General features: G+C 50.8%; 1 protein-coding gene across 3 annotated transcripts in view; it reads right to left on the bottom strand.

Annotated features, from left to right (window-relative positions):
- LOC119957796 overlaps window positions 1–20433 on the bottom strand; it is a 47844-nt gene that overhangs the window by 582 nt on the left and 26829 nt on the right. For 2 of the 3 annotated variants that reach the window (XM_038785898.1, XM_038785897.1), the window contains exons 5-7: window positions 17686–17815; window positions 15976–16101; window positions 12418–12698 (exon numbers count right to left, since the gene is read on the bottom strand). In XM_038785898.1, coding sequence (XP_038641826.1) covers window positions 12564–12698; window positions 15976–16101; window positions 17686–17815 — 391 coding nt within the window. In that variant the 3' untranslated portion in view covers window positions 12418–12563. Of the gene's footprint in view, window positions 1–12417; window positions 12699–15975; window positions 16102–17685; window positions 17816–20433 lie in introns of those variants that run through there. The other variant, XR_005458931.1, reaches the window with a different exon arrangement.

Here is a 20433-nt window from a genome sequence, read left to right as displayed (position 1 = left end):
TCAGCCTGGTGAGAAAGATTTGGACTGTCTCTCTCCATCCATTATTCAACCACATTTCCCCCTCCCTTTTAATCTCCCCCATTTTCTCCTTCCTCTCCCGAAGAGACGGGTCAGTGGCTTCAATTCATTCTTTCTCAGTCATTCTCACCGATTCTCTGATTATCATTGACTCTCACTGATTCATTCTCACTCTGATTCATTTTCACTCTCACTCACTCATTCTCACCGATTCTCTGATTATCATTGACTCTCACTGACTCATTCTCACCGATTCTCTGATTATCATTGACTCTCACTGACTCATTCTCACTCTGATTCATTTTCACTCTCACTCACTCATTCTCACTCTCACTGACTCATTCTCACTCTCACTGACTCATTCTCACTCTCACTGACTCATTCTCACTGACTCATTCTCACTGACTCATTCTCATTCTGACTCATTCTCACTGACTCATTCTCACTCTCACTCACTCATTCTCACTCTCACTCACTCATTCTCACTCTGACTCATTCTCACTCTCACTGACTGGGTTCAGTGATAGTGGTCATTCACAAGCAGTCCCTGCATCTTATGGTCAGGACAATACCTTAACATCCAACCAATAGAAAAAGCTGCATGGGGGAAGGAACCCAATACCTTGTCTTCCACTTGATTTCACACCATTTTCCATTGTGCAGACCGGGGAGATTTTAATAAGCTGAAGCCAGGTACAAATTGTTAAGATGCTTTATTAGACAGACATCAAATGAAAGTACAGACCAAAACACTATAGACCATAAGACGTAGCAGCAGAAGAGGGCCATTCGGCCCATCGAGTCTGCTCCACCATTCAGTGCGATCATGACTGATCTGATGTGATAATCCTCAACACTTTCCCGCCTTATCCCCACAATCCTCAATTCCCTCACTGATTAAAAATCTGTCTCAGCCTCGAACATACTTAACGGCCCGGCCTCTACAGCTCTCTGCAGTAAAGAATTCCACAGATTCACTCCCCTCTGAGAGAAGAAATTCCTCCTCATCTCTGTCTGAAATGGGTGACCCCCTCACTCTGAGATTCTGCCCTCTGGTCCCAGACTCTCCCACAAGGGGAAACAACCTCTCAACATCCACCCTGTCAAACCCCCTGAGAATCCGATATGTCTCAATAAGGTCGCCTCTCATTCGTCTAAACTCCCACTGAGCACAGGCCCCGGCCTACTCAACCTCTCCTCATAAGAAACTCCCTCTGTACCCGGGATCAACTAGTGAACCTTCTCTGGACGGCCCCCAATGGCAGTATATCTTTCCTTAGATAAAGGGGCCAAAATTGTTCACAGTATTCCAGGTGTGAGACCAGAACTGTTTACAGTATTCCAGAGTAACAGTTCCAATTCACTTCAAACCCTTCTTCATGAATAAGGAAAATGATAAACCATGATGCTTGCTTTCAAATAATTAAGAGTTGCCTCACTAAGGCCAACAAGGGCCTAAGTTGCACGGTAGCATTGTGGATAGCACAATCGCTTCACAGCTCCAGGTTCCCAGGTTCGATTCCGACTTGGGTCACTATCTGAGTCTGCACATCCTCCCCGTATCTGCGTGGGTTTCCTCCGGGTGCTCCGGTTCCTTCCCACAGTCCAAAGATGTGCAGGTTAGGTGGATTGGCCATGATAAATTTGCCCTTAGTGTCCAAAATTGCCCTTAGTGTTGGGTGGGGTTACTGAGTTATGGGGATAGGGTGGAGGTGTTGACCTTGGGTAGGGGGTAGGGTGCTCTTTCCAAGAGCCGGTGCAGACTCGATGGGCCGAATGGCCTCCTTCTGCACTGTAAATTCTATGTAAAAAGTTTCACAATAAAACTGCCCAGACGTCCCTTTCCTCAGTCTCGCCTGGATCACTGCGTCCAGTTCTGGCCACCACACTTTAGCGAGGATGTGAAGACCCTTGAGAAGAGATTTGCCAGAATGGTTTCACAGACCGGGGGGGGGGGGGGGGGGGGGGGGGATTTTAACTGCAAGCTTAGGCTGGAGAAGCTGGGTTTGATCTCCTTAGTGCAAAGGAGGTAGAGGGGCGATCTGGTCGAGGTCGACAAGATTAAGACAGGTTTAGGCAAGGCTGACGGAGCAGAGCTGTTCCCATGAGCTGATCGTTCAGGGTCTAGGAGGACATAGATTTCAATTTTCGGGCAAGAGATATGGGGGTGCAACGGGGGAATGTGAGTGATGCACGATCAATCACTACTGAAGTGAGATTGTGGTCCAATTGAAGGCTTTAATGAACAAGTAGTTACCCCAGCAGCTCCGGTACAGAATGACTGCTGTGGGTGAAACACAGACTCTTATGCTCCGCCTGCTGGGCGGAACCAGTAGGCAGGTTTTACCACTCATACTATAGTATAAGGTACATCCCACCTAGGTACCGCGATACCCCTAATATAGCCTACCACAGTGAGAAAGTCCTTTTTTTAACCACAGTGAGCGGTCCTGGCCTGGAGCTCACTGACTGGGTTGCTGTACAGAGGGCCAGCATGGACCCGGTGGTCCAAATGGCCTCCATCTGTGCCCTGAAGGCTCCTTCCCAACAAACTTAATTTCAGCTGTTGGAATTCTCAAACATAGGAAGGTGAGGAACAATAGCTGGAGTGGACCATATGATCCTTTGTGTTTATCCTGCCATTCAATAGGATCATTACTGATGTTCTGCCTCAACTCTGCTTTCCCACCTGCTCTCATGCAGTCGACTCATCAGAATGATACTGGACCTCAGATGGTTAATCACAAGGGCAGATTGAATAAATCTGGCTCATATTCCCTTGGGTTCAGGTTCTTTTTGAAAATAAATTTAAAGCACCCCCATTCTTTTTTTTCCCCAATTAAGGGGCAATTTAGTGTGGCCAATCCGCCTACCCTGCACACCTTTGGGTTGTGGGGACATGAGGAGAAGGTGCAAACTCCACACGGACAATGACCCGGGGCCGGGATCGAACCCAGGTCCTCGGCGCCGTGAAATCTGGCCAAAGTATGTCCCCTGACTAAGGAATCAGAAATGAGGAATCATGGGTTTCGTCCCCCCCTACAACTCAAAAGATGTGCAGGATAGGTGGATTGGCCACGCTAAATTGGAAAAAATGAATTGGATGCTCTAAGTTTAGAAATAAGGGATTGTAATCTTAAAATTAGAGACAGACTAAGGGAAACGAGGAAGTATTTTTCACGCAAAGGGAAGTAGATTCTGCAACAAATGGAGTTTTCATTACTGGGATGGGTGTATTTTTATTAGATACGAGTAACAAGGGATATGGAATAAGTAGGGAAAACTGGAGTTAAGGTACATGTCAATCATGATCCTATTTAATGGCAGAACACACCTCCTGTTCCTCTGTCTTGGTGAGAATTTTAAACTGGTGCAAATCCACGATAAGTGTAAACAGCACTAAAATATAACAAACTCCACCGGAGAAATGGTGCACTGCACTGCTGGAACGCACCAAGTCTCCTCAGGCATCATCTTCCAAACCCACAACCACTACCATCTAGAAGGATTAGGGCTGCAGACACATTGGAATGCTACTTCTTGGGGGTTCCCCTCACCAAGCCACTGACCATCCTGACATGGAAATATGTCGGCCGTCCCTTCACTGCCGCTGGGCGAACTCCCTCCCTAACAGCACGGTGGGTGTACCTACATCTCAGGGACTGCAGCGGTTCAAGAAGGCAGCTCAACACCACCTCCTCAAGGGGCAATTAGGGATGGGCAATAAATGCAGGGCCCTGTCAGCGTCCCTTGACTGAATTAAAAAAATAGATTCCTATTCAATAGACCTGCAGTCCATGGGTCGATTTGCCCACCGATTGGTACTTTGTAGAGGGGTGACCGGGAACATTGAGCCTGTACCTTCCCTCTGTGGCATGGCTGTGCTTTTAGGAATCACTAATAAGAACATAAGAACTAGGAGCAGGAGTAGGCCATCTGGCCCCTCGAGCCTGCTCCGCCATTCAATTAGATCATGGCTGATCTTTTGTGGACTCAGCTCCACATTCCGGCCCGAACACCATAACCCTTAATCCCTTTATTCTTCAAAAAAGTATCTATCTTTACCTTAAAAACATGTAATGAAGGAGCCTCAACTGCTTCACTGGGCAAGGAATTCCATAGATTCACAACCCTTTGGGTGAAGAAGTTCCTCCTAAACTCAGTCCTAAATGTACTTCCCCTTATTTTGAGGCTATGTCCCCTAGTTCTGCTGTCACCCGCCAGTGGAAACAACCTGCCCGCATCTATCCTATCTATTCCCTTAATAATTTTAAATGTTTCTATAAGATCCCCCCCATCCTTCTAAATTCCAACAAGTACAGTCCCAGTCTACTCAACCTCTCCTCATAATCCAACCCCTTCAGCTCTGGGATTAACCTAGTGAATCTCCTCTGCACACCCTCCAGCGCCAGTACGTCCTTTCTCAAGTAAGGAGACCAAAACTGAACACAATACTCCAGGTGTGGCCGCACTAACACCTTATACAATTGCAACATAACCTCCCTAGTCTTAAATAGACTAATGTCATGGGACTGCCCAGGAATTCAGAATGGTCCAGCACAGAGGGAGGCCATTTGACCCATTGTGTTCATACTATGTCAATACACTGTCAATTTAATAAGCTGTGTGTTTTGGCATGTTCCCACAATCTGCACATATTCCCTTCTCATGCATCTAATCCCCTTTTGAAAATTGCTATTCAATCTTGTTAAGACAGTGCGAAATTGTAACAACCCACCCCGTAAAATATCCTCATCCTCCCCCTGTAATTCTTTTGCCAATTTCGTTTCAAATCTGTGTCCCTCTGGTTACCGACCCTCCTGCTCCCAATTGTCTCCTTGTTGACTCTATCAAAACCCAAGGCCAGCCGCACGGTTCAATTCCCGTACCAGCCTCCCCGAACGGGCGCCGGAATGTGGCGACGAGGGGCTTTTCACAGTAACTTCATTTGAAGCCTACTTGTGACAATAAGCGATTATTATTATTAATTTTCAACACTTCAATTAAACGTACCGTAATCCTCTCTCTGGGGTCCACTTGTCCACTCTTTCCACGTAACTAAAGTCCCTCATCCCTAATCCCATTATCCAGTAACTCTCATCCATACCCTAAGGATGTGGCATCCTTCCCAAAAGGGTGGCGCCCAGAATTGGACGCGATAGTGAAGGGAAAAGGTCTCGAACTGTTGATGATGAAAAGTTGGTGAATTTGGGTTCTCTGTTACAATTGGTCGCTTACCCTGCCAGCTGTATACCCTCGCCCAAGCCTGTTTACACTCACCAGGGTGCCTTTGAGCAAGTAATGTTGCCTTGCAGTCAACAGTTACATGAAACCATATCCCATCGATATTGAATATTCAGGTGCTGTTGAATAGATCAGCAGCCCCACATTGTTCAGCCGCTGGTGGTTCCACTCCAGCTTGGCCACTATTACATCCACCAATCACCAGACATGTCCAAAATTGTTTGGCAGATCGCAAGACAATCCCGAAAACCAATCAACATGGAGGGAAGGTTTGACGATGCCTCCACGTGCCCCAACCTTGGCAAGCAGGATCTCACGATGAATAGAAAACCATTGGTGGAGGATTTCGTCAACTCAGGTCTTCAGGATGAAGCAGAATTGAAGATTGTGTGGACCGGGTCCCTGAACCCCAAGGGGCTTCAACCGATTGGTGAGCTGCCCAGCTCCAGCTCTGATCCCAGGCTGATTGGTCCCTCAGAAGCGGGTGAGGGCACGGGGCTGAGAATCGAGAGTGTTTTCTCTTTCAGCAGCTACCCATGCATTCCTGAGGAGCCTCAGCAGACAGTGGCCCACTGGAAGGATGGCACTGCCAACCAGGACGAGGGACCCAGTGGGAATTCCGATTCTGATGAACCGTCCACTCCAGACGGCCTTGCACAGGATGCATCTGCTAGCCCAGCGACACACCTTCGTGCATCTGCCCAGCGATCTCCCAGGGACAGACTCCAGCCTGTGGACGACCCGCAACTCCATTCCCATTCTCACAGATGTTTAATTTGTCACAAGACCTTCAGGAGCCTCGCCACTCTACACCTGCACACAAAATACAGCAACATGCACAATCATAGTTTTACCAAATACTTGAAGAAAGTAACCCTGCCGTTTTTAGAAGGGGCCACCCACTTGTGCCGGGAGCCAGCAGCAGAACGTAGAGAAAGCAGATCTCTGAGTCCAACTCCATGTGCAAGAGTCTGGAGGGAATCCCTACCTGCAGTTGCTCAGCCCCTCTCCAGGGCTGGCATTAGCTTCGCAGTCAGAGATTACAAAGTGAGTTCAGAAATATTTGCTTCTTCGGGCGAGGGAGAGGACGTTGGGCTACCATTGGTGGGCTGTCTGTTGAATAAATCCCTTGCAACCCCTGCAGACATTAATGGAGCCAGGGCCGACTGGCTGAATGATGCTCCAACGAAGATCAATGAAGACCTCAATCAAAGCCCCTTTTCTGAGCCTGATATTGGATCTTACACTGATGATATTCCCCTGGAAGTGGACCTTTGGTCAATGCCACCTCGCCCAGTGGCACAGACCCTGGCATCATCCACCCAACAGCCTGTTGAAGACACCAGTGCCTCAGCCACATCCCAGCCAGGGAGCATCCCAAAACATTATTCCCAAGCCTGCTGGTGCCAGGCGTGCCAGAGCATCTTCAGGAGCGTCCGGGCCTTGCAAGGTCATGCAAAGGACTGCCAACCTCATGGACTCAACTCTTGGGAGTGCTTGAGCAGAAGTCAGCCGTTGCCTGAGGGTATGCCCAGGCAGCCACGATGTGAGCCGTGTGGGGCAGCAGCCAGCAGGACGGCCAGCCCCACAGGAGGCGCCCCTGCCCCTTGCCCAGCCCGCTTCATCCCCATGACCAAATGCTTCTATCTGGCGCTGGCCGGGGGCCAGCACTACCACGTCTGCAACATCTGCGACCTCTGGTGCACCGACGAGCGCAGCCTGGGTTTGCACTTGAAGGTCCACTTCTGGAGGAGGAACTACCGCTGCCCACTGTGTGACCGGGCCTTTCACACGCCCAGATGTTGCTGGAGGCACCAGGAGAAACACAGCAGCCACCCCCACTACAGGTGCTCCCCCTGCGGCTGCATCTTTCACGACTACGCCCCGCTGAAAGAACACATGAGGAACTCTCACCAGGTCAACCTGGAGCTGACAGACAACGACACCTACGAGGAGGCGATCAGCAAAGCAGCCACCTATGAAATGATCGCCTGAAGGGCTCCTTGCTGACACTCTGCTGAAAATAAAAACCAAATTCCTTTAAGTGCAGAGGTTGCCAACTCTAGTTGAAAGCCTCTCCTGACCTGCCTTCCCTGGCAAATTAGAAAGTGATATGAGACAATGCTTGAATGTCAGTCATTTTACACCCCCCCCCCCCCCATCTCTAATATTAATAAACAGAAGTGTTCAACTGAAACAATCATTTTTTTTTTAATGCTCTATGATTTCCCACTCCTCGCGTATTTAGAAAAGTGTCTACGTTGTCTCCGATACCAATCCTCGAACCCTGGAGGACCCGGACCAATCCTGGAGGGTTGGCAACAAAATACTCTTTCTTTTTCTGATCTTTGTTGAGATAGGCAGCGCGCATCAGCAGCTCGTCACCGTACAATAACGTAGGAAACCTTGCCAGGTATTTCTTGAAAGTGTCAGTGATATCTCATGAAGTTGCACCGTTAATATTCCAGTCAAACTCACTCTGTTCTGCCACCTCCCTCCAATCAGATGTGGTGGAATCCTAAAGCATCACAGGGTCAGAAACTCTACTCGCTTGGATCAGGCCAGAAGGAGTCTATTCAGTCCAATGGGTCAAAGCCATTCTTTGCCAGTGTGATTTGAAGCCATTGTTCATGCCTGTGAAGGTCCTGAAGCTCACATTGTGCTGGGCCACGGGTCTGCGCTGTGCTCCCCCCCCCCCCCCCCCCAACCCCTTTGAGTTGGAAATTCTGTAGCTAGCTGCCAAGTAGAGAGACCAGGCCCCTCGTGGCAGAAGGAGGAGATACCCAACAAGTTCTAGAAGGTTCTATGGGGCAGCAGGGTAGCATGGTGGTTAGCATAAATGCTTCACAGCTCCAGGGTCCCAGGTTCGATTCCCGGCTGTGTCACTGTCTGTGTGGAGTCTGCACGTCCTCCCCCTGTGTGCGTGGGTTTCCTCCGGGTGCTCCGGTTTCCTCCCACAGTCCAAAGATGTGCGGGTTAGGTGGATTGGCCATTCTAAATTGCCCGTAGTGGCCTAATAAAAGTAAGGTTAAGGGGGGGGGTTGTTGGGTTACGGGTATAGGGTGGATATGTGGGTTTGAGTCGGGTGATCATGGCTCGGCACAACATTGAGGGCCGAAGGGCCTGTTCTGTGCTGTACTGTTCTATGTTCTATGTTCCGCATTGCAAAAATAAATCCCTTGATGGCGCTCCTTCACCTGCTGTGCCAGAGCTGGGGTATTCACTACGTACTCTTCTGGATCCCATCACTTAAGGGCAAAGGACAGAGAGCGAACACCATTGAATCCTGGTTCAATCAGCAGCCCACAGCTGGATTCAGTCTTAACACTGGGTACAGCAGCATGGCTGGGGGAGGGAGTGGAGGAGCAGGCTGGGGAAGAGGAGGGGAACACAAGGGGGTGGAGTAGCAGGCTGGGGAAGAGGAGGGGAACACAAGGGGGTGGAGTAGCAGGCTGGGGAAGAGGAGGGGAACACAAGGGGGTGGAGTAGCAGGCTGGGGAAGAGGAGGGGAACACAAGGGGGTGGAGTAGCAGGCTGGGGAAGAGGAGGGGAACACAAGGGGGTGGAGGAGGGGAACACAAGGGGGTGGAGTAGCAGGCTGGGGAAGAGGAGGGGAACACAAGGGGGTGGAGTAGCAGGCTGGGGAAGAGGAGGGGAACACAAGGGGGTGGAGTAGCAGGCTGGGGAAGAGGAGGGGAACACAAGGGGGTGGAGTAGCAGGCTGGGGAACAGGAAGGGAAATACAATAATACTGCAGGACCTTCGACATCCACCTCAGAGGGCGAATGGGACTTTAATAAATCTGCTCAATGAAATTCGGCACTCTGACAGCACAACATTGCCGGATTTAGTTGGTGCTAACAGTCCTCCAAACTGGAGCTACATCTCAGAGATCCCTGAAAGACTTGGAGGGTTGGAACTTCATCTCATAAAACAATCAACAGAAGTTCCAGAAACAGATTGCATTCAAAAAATAAAATCTTACGGATATCCAAATTGAAAACCTCCCAGAGGAGAACTTTCTATCAAAATATCTTCTGCACCCATGTTGCCGTCCAGAGATCCACATCACCTCCATGTATATGCTTCCAGTTCTTAGGCCATTACTTTTTTTTTTTAATTAAGGGGCAATTTAGCATGGCCAATCAACCCAGCCTGCACATCTTTGGGTTGCGGGGGTGAAACCCACGCAGACACGGGGAGAATGTGCAAACTCCACACGGACAGTGACCCAGGGCCGGGATTCAAACCCGGGTCCTCAGCGCCGTGAGGCAGCAATGCTAACCACTGTGCCACCGCGCTGCCTCTCTTCGGCCATTACTTAACCAGATACATTGATGCCTGTGGCATTTGCTAAGGGTTTCCTTTCTAATTCATTCATGGGATGTGGACATCACTGGCTGGTCCAACTATTATTGGCCATCCCCAATTGCCCTTGAACTTGAGTCAACCACATCACAATGGATCTGGAGTCACATGTGGGCATGGGCGGGTAAGGATGGCAGATTTCCTTCTTTCCTTTCCTAAAGGGCATCTGGGAATCTACAACAATTGACGATGGCGTCATGGTCGTTAGGTTTTTTTTTTTTGTTAATTCCAGATTTTTACAGAGGTCAGGGCATGGTCCATTGATGACCTCTGCCTTTTAGCTACCTCGCCTTTCCCGCCCTGGCCCCTTGTTGGATGGCTGCAAGAGATTGGTGTTCTCTGGAACCGTGTAGTTGGATGCCAGACATGGAAGCCACACTCTCTCTTCTTGTTTATTACTATGCACGGTCAGCGCCGGCCCTAGGGTTGCTGGCGCCCCGGGCAAGCTGAACTTCGGCGGCCTTCGGGGGGGGGGGCAGGGCCGGGGGGGGGGGGTCGGGGGGGGGGGGGGCGTCCGGAGGGGGGGGCGGCCGGAGGGGGCCCGAGGGGGGGGGGGCCGGAGGGGGCCCGAGGGGGGGGGGGGGGGGGGGGGGCGGCCGGAGGGGGGGGCGGCCGGAGGGGGCCCTAGGGGGGGGGGGGGCGGAGGGGGCCCGAGGGGGGGGGGGGCCGGAGTGAGCCCGAGGGGGGGGGGGCCGGAGTGACCACCGGCCAGCCTGGAGCCATCCGCCATGTTTGTGCGGGGCGGCCTGAGGGAGGGCGGCCACCGCGCATGCGCTGGTTGGCACCGGCCACAACTGCGCATGCGCGGGACCCGAGACTTTTACGCGGCGATCCCCTAGCACATGGCGCCCCGGGCGACTGCCCGAGTTGCCGGTACCTTGAGCCGGCCCTGTGCACGATCCCAGTACTGGTGCTTATTACTAATCGCATGGTCTCAAACACAAAGCCTAGGGGTACGAGGCAGGCTGCAGCGACTAAAAACCTTGGTTCAGTGAATGGTCAGCACACTAAGTTTGGTGTGTGTGTGGTGTTACGTATGAGGGTTGGTTTGTGTTTGAGTGTTGGCATGTGAGTGATGAGTATGTGCGAGTACGTGTGTGAGTGAGACTATTAGTGTATGGTTGTGGGGGGTCGACTTTAAAAAAAATAAATTTAGAGCGTGGCCAATCCACCTAACCTGCGCATCTTTGGGTCGTGGGGGTGAAACCCAGGCAGACTCGGGGAGAATGTGCAAACTCCACACGGACAGTGACCCAGGGGCTGGGATTGAACCCGGGTCCTCAGCGCTGTGAGGCAGCAATGCTAACCACTGCGCCACTGTGCTGCCTGGGTTTTAGTCGACATGAGTGTTAGTGTTTGTGTGAGAGTTTGTGCATGTGACTGTGGGTGAGTTCATGTCTGTGTTAGTTTGCGTGAGATGCTGCTTGTCAATGTGTGAGTGAGCGCTTGTGTGTGTGTGTGTCAGTGTAGTTGTTTGTTAAATTTTGTTTGTGCGTGCATTAGAGTGAGTGAGTGAGTGTTAGTATGTGTGAGTTTGTGTTTGAGTGTGAGTGAGTGCGGCATATGTGTGCGAAATGAGTGACTGCCTGGGGGCCAGCTGATATTGGGGCTCCCATTCAGTACCCAGAAGCTCCAGAGCCCCAATGTTAACCAGCGAGGCTGTCTCTTTGACAGAGATACATTGTGCAGGTAGTGTGGCCAGTTTGACTGGGTATGGGAGACTGTCATGCCTGTAATATCCCGCGTTGGGACTTACGGGATGGGAATGATTGTCTTCCCGTGGTCCTTGTGGAGTATGATCTCCCCCGCTAGGGGTGGGGGAATCTCTATTAACCTCTGTGTAAAAGGTCGGCCGGAGAGAGAGGAACCCAGTGGGGATCGTGTATGCATCGTATTGTAAATTTAAGTTCCTTACTCACTGTGGACTCCCCATGTTCTGACTAAAATGCCCATTGGGGGTCTTTCAGAAGATAAAGGACCAAAATCATTGTGCATATCCTCTCGGGAAAAACAGGGAGGGGAAGAGGGAGCCGGGCCAGAATGCTCGGAAGGTGCAAATAAACGTTCTTCTCTCTTGCAGTCCAAGATGATGTCTTCCGTAACAAGTGGAGGTTCAATGCACACACAGTGGAGCTCCTTCCATGGAGTGACACTATCATTTGTCTCTGGCTAATTAAATAATTAATGACCTGGAACATTTGCTCAGCTCTACTCCAGTCCTATTCACTTGGGAATAAGTGAGGCCAGTAAATCCTGTGCCAATCTTGTCAGCTCATTTGAAAGCCTTGCGAGACTGACTCTCAATTGTGAGGCTACCTCTCAATTCCAGACATTTTTATTCATTCATTGCTACAACCTGCCCGGATCCTATTGGCTGGGGGCAATTGGTTACCCATCCTTGGGGGTAAATGAGCTCCCCCAAAGTGGGGGGGAGGGGGGGGCAAAGCTAAAGGGAACTCAATTTATATCCTACTTTGCTGGAGGGACGGAGAGGTGGAATTGGGGGGGGGGTTGAAAAATATTCTTTATAAATTCTTACTCACAGCGGGGGAGTAACATATCGACAGCCCGTTACATGCCCTATCCTATGCTCAGGAAAGAAAGTCTTGCATTTCTATAGCGCCGTTCACAGCCGCAAGACCCCCCCCCCCCCAAAGCCACTTAACAGTCAATGACTTGCTTTCGTGCAGCAACATGGCAGCTGGTTTGTGGCCAGGTTCCCACGAGCACCAGGTTCAGTCGCATTCTGATGTGCGCAGTCCATTTCGTGTACGAATGCCTCCACCCCCCCCCCCCCCCCCCACACTTCCAGAGGTCCCCCTTTCCAAAAACAAAACAGCCCGTTTAAACGATGAAAGACATGTGAACACAGTTAGAGGCAGTGCAGGTGACTTGATGGAGAAATAAGAGTTGGCGCTTCAGCCGCTGGTCCGCTAGGCCATGAAGTTCTTGTTGAAGTCGTACGAAGTCTTGCTTTTCCCATTCCTGTCGGCCTGTGTCCAGTGGTGGAAGAAGGCCTGGATACGGTGGGTGGGGCTGAGGCCGTTCTGGAGCTGAGGGACTGAGTTCTGCAACAGAGAAAAACAGAGCCGTGGCGCTCGGTGATGACATCACCTCACCCCAGTTTGCTGATGCTTCAGTCCAATGCCCAATGGCTGTGGGGCATGGAGCCTGAAACTCACCTCTGACTTCCCACCATCACCATTGCCATTCCACCCCTCCTTTCCCCCAACCCCCTCCCCCATCTCTCCCCGCAAGCCACCCCATCCCGATTGACAATCTCCCCCAGGGAGGCCCACTGGGGGAAATGGACAACGTGTGCTGGGTGTTGAGCTCTTCTGAGATGGCAGCTTGGCCGTGTTGTCAGGTTTACTCTGTATCTCAGTGGTTAGCATTGCTGCCTACGGCGCTGAGGACCCGGGTTCGAATCCCGGCACTGTCTGTGTGGAGTTTGCACATTCTCCCCGTGTTTGCGTGGGTTTCACCCCCACAACCCAAAAGATGTGCAGGGTAGGTGGATTGGCCACGCTAAATTGCCCCTCAATTGGAAAAAATTGGGCACTCTAAATTTTTTAAAAAAGGTTTACTCTGTATCGAACATATGCTGTACCTGCCCTGTGAGTATTAAATGGGGCATATAGAAGGAGTTTTAGGTCTTGTGGCACAGTGGGTAGCATCCACGCCTCTGAGCCAGAACCTCTGGGTTGGAGTCCCACCCCAGGACCTGACGGCCAAGGAAGGTGCGTTCCTAACGGCCAAACAGGTTCTCAGTGTGTCAACCTGCAAATCCTTCCCAAACACGCCAATGGCAGTAAGAGCAGGAGAGACCCCTGGTCAGACACACTTGATGTGGAGCGGGGCACATCAAGCTATACGTCCCTGGAGACGGACTAGCGACCTGTTCCTGGATTAACTAGCTATGGGAACAGACGAAGGTCTGCCTTAATGCACCACAGGATGCAGGAAGAGAATTGGAATTGGAATAGAAGGAGCTTTAACCTCTATCTAACTCCGTGCAGTACCTGCAGACAGTTTGATGGGGACAGTGTAGAAGACGTTTTACTCTGTATCTAACCCCGTGCTGTACCTGGCCTGGGAGTGTTTGATGGGGACAGTGTAGAGGGAGCTTTACTCTGTATCTAACCCCGTGCTGTACCTGTCCTGGGAGTGTTTGATGGGGACAGTATAGAGGGAGCTTTACTCTGTATCTAACCCTGTGCTGTACCTGGTCTGGGAGTGTTTGATGGGGACAGTGTAGAGGGAGCTTTACTCTGTATCTAACCCCATGCTGTACCTGTCCTGGGAGTGTTTGATAGGGACAGTGTAGAGGGAGCTTTACTCTGTATCTAACCCCGTGCTGTACCTGTCCTGGGAGTGTTTGATGGGGACAGAGTAGAGAGAGCTTTACTCTGTATCTAACCCTGTGCTGTACCTGTCCTGGGATTGTTTGATGGGGACAGTGTAGAGGGAGCTTTACTCTGTATCTAACCCCGTGCTGTACCTGTCCTGGGAGTGTTTGATGAGGACAGTGTAGAGGGAACTTAACTTGTATCTAACCCCGTCCTGTACCTGGTCTGGGAGTGTTTGATGGGGACAGTGTAGAGGGAGCTTTACTCTGTATCTAACCCCGTGCTGTACCTGTCCTGGGAGTGTTTGATGGGGACAGTGTAGTGGGAGCTTTACTCTGTATCTAACCCTGTGCTGTACCTGTCCTGGGAGTGTTTGATGGGGACAGTGTAGAGGGAGCTTTACTCTGTATCTAACCCTGTGCTCTACCTGTCCTGGGAGTGTTTGATGGGGACAGTGTAGAGGGAGCTTTACTCTGTATCTAACCCCGTGCTGTACCTGTCCTGGGAGTGTATGATGGACACAGTGTAGAGGGAGCTTTACGCTGTACCTAACCCCGTGCTGTACCTGTCCTGGGAGTGTTTGATGGGGACAGTGTAGAGGGAGCTTTACTCTGTATCTAACCCCGTGCTGTACCTGTCCTGGGAGTGTTTGATGGGGACAGTATAGAGGGAGCTTTACTCTGTATCTAACCCCGTGCTGTACCTGTCCTGGGAGTGTTTGATAGGGACAGTATAAGGGGAGCTTTTCTCTGTGTGAAACCCTGTGCTGTGTATCCTGGGAGTGTTTGACGGGGACAACTGAGTACCTTTCTCAGCCAATTCAGAAGTCCATGAAAAGTCAACCAGTTGAGATGGAGATTTGCCTTCCCTGAGGAACACTGGTAACGTTTATCAGCGTTTTGACAATTCCATGCGATTTGACCTGTGATTCAGTCGGGGAAACTCACTTCATAACTTAATGGGCCTTTGATATAACAGATAAATATATCTCAGGGCACTGGACAAGCTTTATCAGACAAAATTGACAATGTGGTTTGTGTAAGTCATTAATAGAACAGGTTCAGCGGTGCCTTCAAAGGAGAGAAGCGAGATAGAGAGGCAAAGAGATTTAGGGAGGAGCCTGTGCTCCGGGCAGCTGGAGGCATGGCCGCTAATGGTGGGACGATTAACATCGGGGATGCCCAAAAGGCCAGAACTGGTTGAGCTCAGATATCTTAGACGGCTGGGCGAGATCACAGAGCTAAAGTGGTGAGGACTCGGAGAGATTTGAGTTCAAGGATCAGAATTTCAAAGTAAAAGCAACATACTGTTGTGGTGGTATGGATATGAGCACTACCATTGGTGCAGAGCACTGGCTTCCCATTGGCTACGGCTGGTCATGTGCCTCTCGTCCGATTGGTTGGGACTAGTCATGTGACTGCTCTCCAATTGGTCGAGAGGCAAGTAGGCCGCGCCTCCGAGGCGGGGTATAAGTACCCAGATTTCCCGGCGGTCGGCCATTCTCTGTAGTCGACCACCGGGCTAACAACTAGCTGATTAAAGCCACAGTTCGGATCCTAAATGTGCCTTGAGTCAAATTGATGGTACATCAACTGTGGACGCTGGAGATCTGAAATATAAAGGGAAGTATAATCGCTCAGCATTCTGTGGAGAGTTCACGTTGCGAGCCCGTATGACGACCTCTTCCGTCATGAAGAACAGCCATACGAACTCGAAAGGCCAACTCTATTTCCCTCTCCACAGATGCTGCCAGACCAGCTGAGTTTATCCAGTGATTTCTGTTTTTGTGGAAGAATTTTTAATTGGAGGCTGTCGCGATGTCGGTTAGCAAGCACAGGGGGGGGGGGAGATGGGTGAGCGGGGGTGAGGATAGGGGCATGATTATCCTTTGACCATCACTCTCTCTCACAAACGCTATTTTGTGCCGGGAGTGCCCCTTTAAGGGGGCAGCCATTTTGAGAGGGAAAGCCCCAAGGGCATTTTAAAGCTGGCGTACCTTAATTAACATTAACTCCTTGTAGTCCTGGCTCGGGCTAACGGGAGAAGGCTGTGACTCCATCGTTGTCTCTCTGGAGAGCAGAAGGGAAGAGCCCAACGTTCTCGAGTGACCTGTGGGTGTCTCCTGGAAGAATGGAAGGAGAGGAGAGGGGCCAAGCGATTCAGCAGGGAAATGTAAGAGAGAGACAGAGAGAAAGAGAGAGAGGGAGAGGGAGAGAGAGAGCAGGAAAGGGAGAGAGAGAGCAGGAAAGGGAGTCCAGAAAGAGTGGGAAAAGAGAAAAGAAAAAGGAGTTTGGAAAAAAGATGAAGAGAACGAAGGAGAGCATAGCAAAAGAAAGGGATGGAGAGAGGGAAAGGGAAAAGAAATAGGGGAAAAGAGCACAGCGCAAAATAAGAAAACAGAGTGAGGTGGGGTCAGGATGAGGATGGGGATAAGATGCAGAAAGATAGAAATTGTCAACTGAAGGTAACTACCCGGTAAATAACTGGATGGTACAAGGACAAAGAGAGGCTGTTTGAGAGAATCTCAACTCCAGGGCACTATGCCCAGCCCAGGGCCGCACACTGAGGATCCTGGGCATCCCCAACCTTTAGATCACAAGAGTTGACTCCCCAAGCCCCACTCCTTCCCTGTCTCCCCCCAGACCATGGTACCCCCCCTCAGCTTCTGAACATCTCCCAATCCCAGGGGAACCCCAACACCCCCAATCCTGGGCAATCCCCCCCCCCACTCCCCTGCCAAATCCCAGGCATCATCTGCCAGGAAGGTGGTGGCTTGTATGTCAAGTAAGTCAAAATAAAGGAAGAAACCCTGGATTTATATGAAATGAAATGAAAATCGCTTATTGTCACAAGTCAGCTTCAAATGAAGTTACTGTGAAAATCCCCTAGATGCCAAATTCCGGCGCCTGTTCGGGGAGGCTGGTACGGGAATTGAACCGTGCTGCTGGCCTGCTTTGGTCTGCTTTCAAAGCCAGCGATTTAGCCCTGTGCTAAACCAGCCCCTCCAGGATGTGCAATTTAGAACAGTACAGCACAGAACAGGCCCTTCAGCCCTCTATGTTGTGCCGAGCAATGATCACCCTACTCAAACCCACGTATCCACCCTATACCCATAACCCAACAACCCCCCCACTAACCTTACTTTTTTAGGACACTACGGGCAATTTAGCATGGCCAATTCACCTAACCCGCACATCTTTGGAGTGTGGGAGGAAACCGGAGCACCCGGAGGAAACCCACGCACACACGGGGAGGACGTGCAGACTCCGCACAGACAGTGACCCAGCCGGGAGTCGAACCTGGGACCCTGGAGCTGTGAAGCATTTATGCTAACCACCATGCTACCGTGCAGCCCAAATTTAGGTGGATTAAGCATGTTAAATTTCCCCTAGGTGGGGTTATAGGGATAGATGGAGAATTGGGGCAGCACGGTAGCATTGTGGATAGCAAAATTGCTTCGCAGCTCCAGGGTCCCAGGTTCGATTCCGGCTTGGGTCACTGTCTGTGCGGAGTCTGCACATCCTCCCGTGTCAGTGAATTGGGCCCAGGTAGGGTGTTCTTTCAGAGGGCCGGTGCAGACTCGATGGGCCGAATGGCCTCCTTCTGCACTGTCGGGATTCAATGGAAAGGAAAAAGCATCAGGAGTTTCTGGTTTAATAAAAGTCCGAGCAAAATGAGCTCTGCCCTCCAGTGTTTCGTCACTCACCACATTTGCAGGGTCTACGCACAGCGACGCAAGGAGATGTTTGCGACTCTGGCACTCCGACCATTTATATTTCAGCCCAACGGCTTGATCGACATTTTGCAATGAATCCCAGAGGTCACGGGCCTGTGCGCTGTAACAGAAACATAGAAAAGGGTTAATAGGCCAACACTGTACACTTCACCAGGAACCAGGACTGTATTGGGACATATACAGTATCTGGAACTCTCTCAACAAGAATATAACCAGACTGTAGATGCCCCTCACTCTCCAACCCCATCAATCCAGCCCTCCCCACTGCACACAGGCCTCTGACTTGCCGACAGGATTTTTAGCCTTCATGCCATGAGCACGGAGACAGATGGGTGTAGAAATCCACTGCAAATTCTATGATAATCTATGATTAATCTAGGACAAAGTTTTGGCACAACATCGTGGGCCGAAGGGCCTGTTCTGTGCTGTAATTTTCTATGTTCTATCCCTCCCCTGGTTGTTTTACTGGAGACAGCTAAGGATCACGACCTGTTAAAAGCCAGAGAACGACTCGAATTTTCCATTTGTCCTTCAGCCCATCACTCCAAAGGGGTGCAGGTTCAGTGGATTGGCACAGGTCTGGAGGGGGTTCCCCAGGTTGCCGGGATACACCCAGTTGGAGCGACTGCTGATTCCGGATGTGGAAGGGGAGGGAAGAATTGGGGATATATACAAGTGGCTGGGGGAACAGGGAGGCGAGTGGGTGGTGAAGATCAAGGAGAAATGGGAAGCGGAGTTGGGAGGGGAGATCAATTGGGGAGTATGGAGTGAGGCACTGCGAAGGGTAAACGGGGCCCCCTCTTGTGCAAGGATGAGCCTGATACAATGTAAGGTGGTGCACAGGGTGCATATGACTCGGGCGAGAATGAGTGGGTTCTTTCAGGGGGGTAGCAGATGAGTGCGAGAGGTGTGGGCGGGGGCCAGCGAATCACACGCACATGTTTTGGGGGGGGTGAAAAATTGGGACGATTCTGGGCGGGAGTGTTCGCGGTCTTAGCCAGGATAGTGGAGCAGGGGGTGGACCCGGACCCTTTGGTGGCGATATTTGGGGTTTCAGAGAAGCCGGAGCTCGTGGAGAGGAGGAAGGCCGATTTTGTGACCTTTGCCTCTCTGATTGCACGACGGCGAATTTTGCTGGCGGTCGGCATCGCCGCCGGGGGTAGCGGCTTGGTTGGGTGAACTGTACAACTTCCTCCGATTAGAGAAGATAAAAGTATGAGTTAAGGGGCTCTGCGGGTGGGTTTGAGGAAAGGTGGGGATATTTGTGACCGTGTTTGAGGAGCTGTTTGTCATGGGGGAGGGGTGAAAAAGAGGAAAAATCTGTACAAGCTATATAGTTGATTGCTGGGAAGTATGTTTCCCGGGGTGTTTATTCGCTGTAACCTGTTTTGATACATGTTTGTAATAAAATACATTTTAAAAAAAAGTTTAGGTGGATTGGGCATGCTACAAATTGCCCCGTAGTGTCCAAGGACATGTAGATTAGGTGGGTGTCAGGGGAAGAAGGTGGGGGAGTGGGCCTCGAAAGGGTGCTCTCTCAGAGGGTTGGCGCAGCCTCGATGGGCTGAATGGCCTCCTTCTGCCGTGTGGGGATTCTATGGTTCAAGGAAGACCACTGGATGGAGCTCCGGTGATATCTCCTCTCCTCGCCCTCCCCCCCTCTGCAGGAATGAGATAATGGGGAGACATTTTTGAACTCAGAGGCTGGGATTTGGTAGGGGGGGTGGAGGGATGCCTGGGAATTCTGTTACAGTTGTAGAGGACTTTGGTTCGGCAGCATTTGGAATATTGCGTGCAGTTCTGGTCGCCACATTACCAGAAAGATGTGGATGCTTTAGAGAGGGTGCAGAGGAAGTTCACCAGGATGTTGCCTGGTATGGAGGGTGCTAGCTATGAAGAAAGGGTGAGTAGATTAGGATTGTTTTCGTTGGAAAGGTGGAGGTTGAGGGGGGACCTGATTGACGTCTCCAAAATTATGAGATGTATGGACAGGGTGGATAGCAACAAGCTTTTTACAAGAGTGGGGGTGTCAATTACAAGGGGGTCATGATTTCAAGGTGAGAGGGGGAAAGTTTAAGGGAGATGTGCGTGGAAAGTTTTCACGCAGAGGGTGGTGGGTGGAACGCATTGCCAGTGGAGGTGGTAGAGGTGGGCACGATAGCATCATTTAAGATGCATCTGGACAGATATATGAATGGGTGGGGAACAGAGAGAAGTAGACCTTGGAAAATAGGCGACAGGTTTGGATAAAGGATCTGGATCGGCGCAGGGCAGGCTGGGAGGGCCGAAGGGCCTGTTCTGCCATTTTCTTTGTTCTTTTCTCCCACAGGAGGCTGTGGAGGCCAAATTACTGAATGCATTTAAGAAAGAAATAGATAAAGGTGTCAATGGATATAGTGTTGAGATAGCGAATCAGCCATGATCATATCGAACGGTGGAGCAGTCTCAAAGGGCTGAATGGCCACCTGCTATTTTCTTTATATTCGTTGAGGGGATGTGGGTGTTGTTTAAGAGGGTATTTAAGAGTCAACGACATTGCTGTGGGGTCTGGAGTCACAACGGAGACAATTGACAATGGTTATTTTTTAATTCCAGATTTGTACTGAATTCAAATGTCACCAGCGGCAGTGGTGGGATTTGAACCCAGGTTTCCAGGCCATCATCCTGGGTCTCTGGATTACTCGTCCAGCGACAATACCACTATGCCATTGTTTCCTC

This window comes from Scyliorhinus canicula, chromosome 27, assembly GCF_902713615.1.
Source record: "Scyliorhinus canicula chromosome 27, sScyCan1.1, whole genome shotgun sequence".
NCBI lineage: Eukaryota > Metazoa > Chordata > Chondrichthyes > Carcharhiniformes > Scyliorhinidae > Scyliorhinus > Scyliorhinus canicula.
The sequence above is the reverse complement of the archived record's forward strand: the minus strand, read 5'-3'. Positions and strand labels throughout refer to the sequence as shown.